We start from the raw sequence: 11260 nt of genomic DNA, 5'->3' as shown, positions 1-11260 counted from the left end.
CAGACCAGATATTGGCTTCCAGGCCTGGCCTAATGTCAGGATCTGATCTTCCAGGTTATTATTAACATCTCATGTGGTTAGGTGATAAAATTTGGTTTGTATTCTAAACAGGTATAAAATCTATTTGTATCATTGTCAACCTTCCAGGTGAGGTGTATTTACTAAGTAATCAGCTAAATAAATATTTCATAATGGGTTAGTATGAAACAGCTGCATATAGGAGACCTTGGATCTCCCAGAAAAGATGATTAGAAGTCCACCATCAAACAGCTAGATGGCTCCTCACCATCTTATAGATTACTTATGTCCTTTTGGGTCTAGCAAGTCAATCACAGTCCTCTTTTCTGCAAAATAATAGTGTCAGGTCTGATTAGTCATTTTCAGTCTGTGTACTTCACTGGCTTCCAAAACTGTTTAATCCAAATTTCATTAAAATATATTTTTCTGAATTTAGCTTTTACAACATCATTTATAAAATATACTTCCTGGACAGTGCATACAGTGACATGAACCAAGTTTGAATATAGTAGAGACTATTGAGGCAATCAGTTCACACACACAAACAAATGTAAATATATCTGTGTGTGTATATGTGTGTGTGTGTGTGTGTGTATAAAATAAATGAGATAGTGTATGAAAAACACTTAACAAATTGCCTGGATGATGTTAAGTGATAACTCTTGATAACTTATGATTGTTGTTGTCTTTGTTATAATCATCACTGTAGGGGAGGCACGGCAGAGTTTTACCTCCTATTTAGGGTTTCTTTTGGGCAGAACCTAAGAATTAAACTGACCTAAGACAGGGCTAGGAATGTAACACAGAGGCAGAGTGTATAGCATTTGTTTGCTCTCAGTACCACTTAAAAAAAAAACTGACACAAGAGATTAATTGGAGAAAGGCATACAAATGTATTTTAATGTAAATTTTACATAATCCAGGAGACTTCGTAGAGAAATGAAGATCAAAAGAGGCAGTAAAATTCCGTTCCTTAGACCCTGAATTGGTAGGGAGGCTTAAAAGATGATTTTGTTATGGTTTGTGAGATGTCCCCCAAAAGCTCATGTGTAAGACAATGCAAGAAAGTTCAGAGGTGAAATGATTGGGTTATGACAGCCTTAACCTAATTGGTGCATTAATCCACTTGTGTGGATTAACTGGGTTGTGACTATAAGTAGGTAGGTTGAGGCTAGAGGACGTGTGTCACTGGTGTATATATATTTTTAAGAGGTTTTCATACATTATCTCATTTTTCCCCAAATACTGTTAATATCCACAACTTATTGACAAGGGCACTGAGATTCAAGCTGAGTATTTCACTCAAGGTTACCAGCTAGTCAACCAAGCGAGAGGCCTGTATTCAAGCCCTAGTTTACCTAGCTTTAGCACCTTAACTACTGTCTATACTAAACACCTTTTCTGTGAGTTCTACTCTTTGCAGTCTTCCAAGTATTTTGTACCGGCTTCTGTTGGAGTACAGTGTTGGTGCTGCTGGGCCTCTGAAGACCTGGACTTTGACTTACTCACCTTTCCCCTAGCACCTTGTGCTGTGCTTGGCACACCCTGGACCTTTTGTTGTTTCTACAAATATTTATGGAGTGTTTACTTCAGATCAGGTACTATGCCAAAGTTAGGGATATAAAACATTTTGGTAAGAAATCCCTCTTCATACCTATATAAACAGAAAGTAATTGTAATGGGGTTTAAGATTGTAATCTCAGCGATGGGGGAGGATCTCAAATTCAAGGTGAGACTCAGCAATTTAGTGAGACCCTCAGCAATTTGGTGAGACCTGCATCTCAAAATAAAAAATAAAAACGACTGGGGATGTAACTTAGTGGTAAAGTGCACCTGGGTTCAATCCCCAGGACCAAAAAGAGACAGAGACAAAAAGAGAAAATAACAGGTAAGAATTATTTAGCATTATAAATATGCAAGATAGAAAGAAAGTGGCTACAAAATCTGGGCAGAATTTCCTATAATTTAATAAAGAAAAATAGAAGATTAAAACTTCTTGAGAGGATGAACTGTATGTTACAGCCTTGCATCACGTGTGTCTCATGAGCGAGACTTTTTCTACTCCCCCCCCCCGCCCAGCTTACAGTTCCAAAGGTCAAAAAGCCAATCAAGCCTTTTTCAAGCTTATTAAGTTCTCAAGGAGACACCCTAGAGGGAAAGTGGGTGGGCAGGCAGCGCATCTCTAATCAGAAAACCAAAATTGAGTTGTGGTTACATTCCAGTTGCCACTGAGGCGACAGCTCGGACAAGGACCTACTTCCCTGGATCTTATATGAAGACTTAGGTCAGTAGTCTGGGGGGAGGAGAGCCGCTTCCGGTGGGGTAATCTCTGAGCTGAAATTGGGGAGCTTTAATAAATGTTTAAAGAGCAAATGGAATGATGACCAACGATCAGCCCAGCGGTTGCCAAGGAGTTAAAAAAGATCTCGCTTTGACGTCAGAGTTCTAAGGAAAAGAAGGAAGGGGAAGGAGACACCGACGGCTGTTGGGGAACGGTGCTTCCTAGCCACTTAGGCTGAAGCAAACGACCCCGAATCCGTTTCGGCATTCAGGGGCTGGTAGGAGACCCAGGAGGACCCCGGCTGGGGGCGGAGCCACAGCGGGAGAGGCGGGGCTACAGCGGAAAAGGACTACGGAAGCCGAGCAGGCATCGGTTGTTCCGCCGCGGAAGTGTCAGTACGCCGGCTGTGGGGAGGCAGCCAGAGACCTCTCGGGATCCGGCAGTCTCCAGTGCGCTCTTGGCCACAGCCGACCTTCTGCTGTTGCCGCAGCTCCCGTAGCGAAGACGCGCTTCCTGAGTTGTCCAGCAACTTCAGTTGGGCAGCGGTGTGAGAGACCTGCCGCCGCGTGTCGTCGGTGCCACGGGGTGTTTAGTGTGCGCACCTAGCGGGTAGAGCGCTTGCCCCGTCCCCCGGCTGGTCCGGGGCTCCAGGCATTGTACCCACGGCGGCTCCGCCTGACGCGCGGACTGGCCTGCAGCCCGCGTCCCCGGCGGACGGCGTCATGAGAAGCCTGCCGTACTTCTGCCGGGGCCAAGTAGTGCGGGGCTTCGGCCGCGGCTCCAAGCAGCTGGGCATCCCCACAGGTAAGCCCGCGGCGGCGCGGAGCCCCGGGACCGGGTCACGTAGGGGGCGAGGACGTCAGCCCGGGGACTTGCGACCGGGTTGTGGGACCACCGTGCCGCAGGCGGAGGTGACCTCCTGTCAGCATCGTTCCCTCTGTTTTGGGGCCGAGGATCTTTCTTTGCGTTTTGGGAGCTCCTCCCTGCCCCTGGCTCAGATCTCCCTGGCGACCTGGGTGGTGACAGGAAGCTTAGCTGAATCACAGGATCCCTCTTTTCCCGGTCCGCCAAGCATGGCGGTTACCTTGCCCATTAAAACCTAATGTGGCCGAATTCTCAAGCCGACCTTAAAGTTCTTGGAATCTGTTAGTGTCCCAGTGATAACACAGGTAGTTGGAGAAGAGCCAACTTTTGGGTTTGGTCTGCCTTCAGGAGTTTTAGTAATCAAGACTTGATCGTTTAATTCATCCTTAAAAATACACAGCAGGGGGCATGTGACTCAGTGGTAATGCACCACTGAGTTAAATCCCATCAGTTTAAACCCACCCCGCGCCAAAAATTGCAGCTACTCCTGAAAACTATGCAGTACTACTGGGTGTCGAAAACTACACAGCAGGGTTGCCCTTTGAACTGTTCAATCATTCTCTTTAGGCTGGGTATTTAAAATAAGAATCTTTTGAAGTGATTCAAACCCTACTTGGAAAGAACAAATCTTTAAAAAAAAAAAAGCCGTGGGTTTTGTTTGGTGATGTTGATTTTTGAATATTAAAATAGAGGAACCTCACTGTGTTGCTCAAGGCTGCACCTGAACTTTTGGGTTCAAGGAATCTATCTTCCTGCCTCAGCCTCTTGAGTAGTTGGGCCTACATGTGCTGGTAACTGCTTGGTGGCCTCATTCCATCTGGTTATACCTTTTTTTTTTTCCTATCCAGAGAGTGGTTTTTGGTTTTGCTTTTTTTTTTTTTTTGAGAAGTTTATATACTTGCCTTAAATCTTATTCCATACCTGTTCACCTGAAGAGAAAAAACTCCAACTCAGAATATGGGAGGATGAGATTGATAGTCGGAGCCCTAGCAATCTACTGAGCGCAATGATTTAGAATAGTGCTGCATGTGATTTTTACAAATGTTTTATGTGAATCTTGTAACACTAAGAATATTTACTTTTGTTGTTTAGCCAATTTTCCTGAACAAATAGTAGATAATCTTCCAGCTGACATATCCACTGGCATTTATTATGGTTGGGCCAGTGTTGGAAGTGGAGATGTTCATAAGATGGTGGTAAGCATAGGATGGAACCCATACTACAAGAATATGAAAAAGTCTATGGTAAGAATCGAATTTTCCTGTTACTGAAATGGGATTATGATTTAGAGTGATATGTGGTTTTAGATGGACACAGAACTTACCAGTGGTAAACACAACATGATACAAATAATAGAGTTTGGGGCAGCATGCTTGAAGAATTTAAAAGCAGAGTATTGGCTGTTTTGTTTGTTTGGGTTTTGTTGTTGTTGTTTGTTTGAAGTACTGGGTATTGAACCCAGAGGTGCTCTACCACTGAGATACATCCCCAGTCCTCATATTTTTTGAGACAGGGTCTTGTTAAGTTGCTGATGTTGGCCTTCAACTTGCTATCCTCCTGTCTTTTCGTCCAGAGGCTGACTTTCATCACTATGCCCAGCTAGTTACTATTTGAATAGAATATCTTTTTCCATCCTTTTACTTTCAATCTGTGCCTTTGGATTTAAAGTGAGTCTCTTATAGGTAGTAAATGGTGGGATCATGTTTTCAATCCATTTTGCCAATTTCTGTCAATTAGAGACCTTAATCCATTTTCATCTAACTAATAAAGTTAAATGAAAACAATTTTGCTTTTTGTTTTCTATATGACTTGTAAATTTTTTGTTCATTTCCTTTGTTATTTAGTTGACTAAGCATTTATTTGACTTTTTATAGTGACTCTCTTTTCATTTCCTTTTGAGTATTTTCTATAGATATTTCCTTTGTAGTTACCATGGGAATTACATTTAGCATTCTAAAATTTGAGGAAGTCTACTTTGAGTTCATACCAAGTTTAGTAGTGTACAGAACCCACAAATTACATCTTTTTATACATTGTGTACCAAGTAACAGATTAATTTTTTATGCATTTATTAAATCATACAGAAAGTGGAGTTTAAAAACATTATAATGCTACCTTTTAAATGCTCATGTAAGTACATTTACAGTAGATAAGTGAGTTATTTAAAAGCATGTTTCATAAAATTGAGCTTGCCACAGTTTATGTAGTTTAAAGTGTAATTACTTGATTACCCTGTTAATATAGAAGTGCTTACTACAGGGATGATGCAAATTGATGCTTTCTTTCTCTTATTGTGTTGCTAAGTATGAAACCCAGGGCCTTGCATGGTAGGCAAGTCACACCCCCAAACTCCTCTATTTTTAAAAAATCACCTTGAAGTATACTCTAGTTTTGTCCCTACTTTTTTTTTTTTTTTTTTTTTTTAACAAACAGGATCAACACAGTTTATATGTTTTTATTTGTTAGATTTTGTTGAATCTTTCTTTTTTGTATATGCTGGAAAGTAAAGGGCTACATCCCCTTTTTAGTTTATATTTTTTGGTGTAGATGGACACAGCACAATGCATTTTATTTTTATGTGGTGCTGAGGATCAAACCTGGGTCCCACCTGTGGTGCTAGGCAAGTGCTCTACCGCTGAGTCACAATCCCAGCCCTTTATTTTCTTTATTTTGAGACAGGGTCTTGCTCAGTTGCAAGAGGTGGCCTCAAATTTGTGAGCCTGCCTCTTGAGTAGTTAGGATTACAGGCATGTGCCACTGTACCCCACTTGGCTGAATCTTTTGTCAGCTCAAGTATGTGGCAAAAACAGATATAGAGATCTAAATTTTAATTGTTCCTTTTTTTTTTTTTCCTTCTTTGGTACCTGGGGATTGAATCCAAAAATGCTTTACCACTTAGCTATATCCTTAGCCTTTTGTTTTTTATTTTGAGGCAGGGTTTTCTTTTTATTTGGTGGAGGGTAGTGATGATTGAACTCAGGGGCACTCAACCACTGAGCCACATCCCCAGCCCTGTTTTGTATTTTATTTAGGGACAGGGTCTCACTGAGTTGTTTAGTGCCTTGATTTTGCTGAGGCTGGTTTTGAACTTGCAATCTTCCTTAAGCTGCTTAGAGCTTTGTTAAGTTACTGAGGCTGGCCTTGAACTTGAGATACTCCTGTCTCAGTCTCTGAGTCACTGTGATTACAGGCGTGTGCCACCATGTCTGGCAATTTTTAACTTTGAAGAGTTACTAAAAAAGAAGTGTGTCACAGTTGGAAAACCACTGTTGGACAAGCAATAGTAATAACCCAGAACTCAGTAGTATTTACTCAGTAGAATAGTGCAAATTATTTGTTGGAAGAGATAAGGTAAAGAATTGCTAAATGAAAACAACAATTTTCTGTTGAATAAGGAAGGAAAAGAAAGGCAGGGGAACCTATCCCATGATGAATTACACAGGTAATGGAACTATTACTATTGAACTACTTAAGGAATGCCTTGGAAATCCTTTAATAATTAGGAGAAACTCAGTTTTCAGTAATAAGATGTTCCTACAATTCAGGGAGTGTGTGTTTCTTTGACAGTAACAGATACCTATGAAGTTCCTACTCAAGTCCTTTGCCTTTATTTAAAAAAAAAAAAAGATGTGTAAACTTATTGTCATAAAGAAGTTCTTGGTATATTCCAGATCCAATTCCTTTATTGGAATTATGTGTTACAAGTTTCTTTTGTGTTGCTTTTTTATTATTATTATTATTTTAAATAAACTCATTGGTGTCTTCAAGAACAAAAGTTCTTAATATAATCATTTAATCATTTTTCATTTATGGTTGGTTAGCACTTTTAAATATCCACTTAAGAAATCTTTGCCTACACCAAAATCATGAAGAAAGTTTGTTTCCTTCTAAAAGCTTAAGTGACTTACTTGTTTCATTAAATTGATTTTTGAGTATGCTGTACAGTAGGGGTCAAAATTATTATTTTTTCCTCAAATGGATATGAAATTGACCCAGCCTATCTATTGAAAATGCCATCCTTTTCTGATAATACTACAGTGTCTCCTTGTGATATATAAAATGGTTTTATGTGAGAATCTTAAAAAAAAAAACATTCATACATACTGATCTGCTTGTTTATCTTTGAACCATTACCACTGGGGCTTAATTTACATAGCATTATAATAGGTCTTGATATCTGTTGTGTAAGTTCTTCAGTCTTGTTTTCAGGATTTTCTTAAATAATTTTGGCATTTCTGTTCAAGTTTTAGAATAGATTGTCAGTTTCTACCATTCAAAAAACCCCACTAGAATTTTTATTGAGATAGAATTGAATCTGTAGATCATTTTAGAGTCGATCCATTTATGGAAGATTAATGTTCTAATCCATTCCACCCTGCAAGTACCCTAAATCTTTCAGTTAGCATTTTGTCCCCATATATAAAGGACAGTTATACAGAAGATATGGAACAGAGAGTGAATTATGAAATTAATTTATTTATTTTGCTCTTATCATTAAGCTTTTTTTTCCCCCTTTCTTTTTTTGGTGCTGGGTATTGAACCAAGGAATACTTAACCACCGAACCACATTCCAGCCCTATTTTGTATTTATTTAGAGACAGGGTCTCATAGGTCTTGCTTAGAGCCTTGCTAAGTTACTGAGGCTGACTTTGAACTTGCAATCCTGTCTCAGCCTCCTGAGCCTCTGGGATTATTGGAGTGTGCCACTGCACCCATCTTAATTTTATTTCAAGATAGGGTCTCACTAAGTTGTTCAGGCTGGTTTAGTCCTCTTGCCTCAGCCTCCCAAGTCACTGGGATTACATAGGTGTGTGCCACCACACCCAATTTAAGGAGTCTTTTTTGGAATATGATTACAAAAGAGAAAATATTCAAAGTGACTTCCCTGTAATTAGAGAGAATAGGGAAGAATAGTACAACCATCCCTGCATCTTTATTATTCCCATTTTAATGATCTCAAAGGATCATGACCATCTCCTCCCAAGAAGATTAAAAGATTATGAAAAATATGTTTTATTTTTTGAGAGGAAATAAGATTTTCCTTAATCTAAAAGGTTCAATGATTTTTTTTTTGTTATTGTTGTTGTTTGGTCTGAATCATTTAAAGTGTACTCTTTTTATTGTTTTTAATACTTAGAATGAGGTAAGTGTAGTTTTAGATTTGTGATATTTCAGTTTAAAAGATCACTCCATAGATTAGATTCTTGGGTCATATGCTTCAAGGTGGATGCTTCTAGCTAGTTTTCACTTATATATTGCAATTTCTAATGCTCCCATCCTACTCCAGCCTCAGCTGTCTTATTTCTTTTTTTCTTCCCTTCTCCCTCCTCTTCTACTCCCTCTTTCCTCTCCTTCCTCCTCTTCCTCTACTTTCTTTATTGTTGCTATATTGGGTTTTAAACCCAGGGGTGTTCTACCACTGACCTACACTCCCAGTTCTTTTCTTTTCCCTCCCTCCCTCCCTTCCTTCTTTCCTTCCTTCCCTTTCTCCCTCCCAGTCTCCCCAGCCCTTTTTAAATTTTGGTACAGGGTCTTCCTGAGTTGTTGAGGCTGGCTTCAAATTTTCAATCTTCTTCCCTCAGCTTTAATATAAAAAAACTTCAATTTAATGATTAAAATATGATAGATGAATAATAAGCTTTTTGAAAAATTCCTCAGTCATACCAAAAATTCATGTGCCAGTCAGCTTTCCATTGCTTTCCTTCACCATTTTAAGCATCAGATTTTACCAGTTTGTGATAGAACATCTACTACCTCACTTAAGTTTATGCATAAGTTTGGGACAGTAACATGAGTGATGGAAAAAATGTCTTTAAATTTTAATGAGGACTGATTGCTTCATTTAAAATAACTCACTGTAACTAGAAAGGTAAATTTCAGATTTCAAGAAGTCTGTAATCTGAAATCTTTTCAACATTTTTGACTATAGGAAACTCACATCATCCATACCTTTGAAGAGGACTTCTATGGGGAAATCCTCAATGTTGCCATTGTTGGCTACCTCAGACCAGAAAAGAACTTTGATTCTTTAGGTAAGTTCTTATCTTGATCTCCTTAAATATTACTTCTGCTGCTATAGGTACTACTAGTAGCATTGGTGGCAGTATGTATATTATTGAGAGTTTAATAATTGCCCCACACTGTTTAAGTGTCTTACATGAGTTACTTTCTTTATCCCCTACGATAACCCTATGAAGAATTATTTTGCCCATGTGATAGTTGGGGAAATTGACAGTTTGCATATACAGTCACTGTCCTAGTCTGTTTTTCTATTACTGTAGAAGAGTATGAAACTTGATAATTTATAAAGAGTAGATGTTTATTTAGCTTACAGTTCTAGAAACGGGAAGTCCCAGAGCATTATGCAGGCATCTGGTCAGCATGTGGTGAGTGCCTTCTTGCTGCACCAGTGGAAGGGCATCACATAGTAAGACAACAACAGTGCTAGAGAGAGATCGCTTTTATAACAGCCCCTTGATAACGCATGAATCATGAGGCATGGCAGTGCCCTCCTGTAACTGTAGTGTCTTGCTGAGTCAGGAGAATTACAAATTCACGGCCAGCCCCAGCAACTTAGTGAGACCCTATCTGAAAAACTAAAAAGGGGGCTGAGATGTAACTCAGTTACATAGTTAGTATGGAGCCTAGATTAAAAGCCAGCAGACTGACTGCTTCTCTAACAGTATGAGGTTAATGAAATCTTTGATAAGTATAAGAAACAGTGAAGCAATGAACATTTGTTTCAGGTGTTATCAGGTGTCTTATTAATAGAATGTGGTAGTTTTAACCCTGTTGTAAAATTTGTTTTACAGGTGTAAATATCAAAAGAGAACAGATCATGAATATTTGTTTCTTATGTTTAGAATTTGCAGTGTATATTTGTGACTGTACCTAAGTCTAGGGAAGAGGCAGGAAGGGAAAAAACATTTATTAGATTCTATCCTGTGTCAGAGATATGACCAGCTTGTGAGTTGTCAGGAGAGGCTGAGCAAAGGAAATAGTAAAGTCTATTAGCAGTTTCTCACTATATTTATTTGCATTCTCTTTACAGAGTCACTTATTTCAGCAATTCAAGGTGATATTGAAGAAGCTAAGAAGCGACTAGATTTACCAGAACATTTGAAACTCAAAGATGACAATTTCTTCCAGGTTTCTAAAAGCAAAATAATGAATGGCCACTGATGAAAAATTACTTTATTTATTCATTTCACTGTTTATAATTGTGCAGTCTTGCTTATATTTTAAAAATCAAACATTTTCCTATAGCTGTAAATTAGTTTAAACAATATTAGATAGTTACCCCATTGTGCTTCGGCTGTTCAAACCATCATGCTATCATACTTAAAAGAATCATTTAAAAATAAATATTGTTTTTTATGTAATATGTTGTAATATTTTCTGAATCACTAGAAAGATATTAAGTGTCTTGTAATGGAAATAAAATGTATATAAGTCTGGGTTAAGCAAGTCACTAATTTGGGAGGAGAACTGTAATTCTCATGGTAAAATATAACCATGTATATAGCATATGTTACTAAATAGAAGGCTTATTAAAGTAATGCATTAAACAGAAGTTTGATAATTTACTATGAATGGGAAGAAAATACAGACTGTAACTTTGATATTTTGTGCATCCCTATATATTACAGAGCTGAACACTTGAAATTTTGTTTTTCTCATTGCCCTTCTGAGGTCAGTCTATTCTGTCTCCTTTTCTTGTGTAGTGCTGCCTCAAGTTTAAGTGACCTGGATTCCCTCTGCCTTTGAGTTTCTCTAGACAGTAAAATGAATGTCTTTCATTCTATACGATCTGGTTTTTGTGTTGGTCTTTCAAGAGTATATAATTTTGTTTTTCAACATTTTTCTTGACAGTGGTTTTCTCTTTAAACAATTACCAGCATCAGTTTTTTTTTCCATTCAGAATATCTATCCTAAAATTCTGTCCATAAGAGATCGCATTGGTCTGTACCATTCCACTTCATCACTAATCAGGGTGATTAGGTGCATATCTGTATTGCATCTTTAGAAAAAACAACAGACTCCATCTTTAGGCATCCTCAGGATATAAGTGAATATGTAGCCGTCCCTTTGTATTTA

General features: G+C 38.5%; 1 protein-coding gene across 1 annotated transcript; it reads left to right on the top strand.

The window, feature by feature from the left end:
- Positions 1-1907: 1907 nt before the first annotated feature.
- RFK (riboflavin kinase) lies at positions 1908-10545 on the top strand. Its single transcript, XM_081278904.1, has 4 exons — positions 1908-3103; positions 4256-4407; positions 9093-9195; positions 10215-10545. Exons 1-4 carry the CDS (start codon positions 3022-3024, stop codon positions 10343-10345), a joined length of 468 nt encoding a protein of 155 aa, XP_081135030.1. The 5' UTR covers positions 1908-3021; the 3' UTR covers positions 10346-10545.
- The last annotated feature ends 715 nt before the right edge of the window (positions 10546-11260 follow it).

Source organism: Spermophilus citellus (assembly GCF_964194105.1).
Source record: "Spermophilus citellus genome assembly, chromosome: 2".
NCBI classification, from domain to species: Eukaryota; Metazoa; Chordata; class Mammalia; order Rodentia; family Sciuridae; genus Spermophilus; species Spermophilus citellus.
Note: the sequence above shows the minus strand (reverse complement) of the source record. Positions and strands in the feature narration are given on the sequence as shown.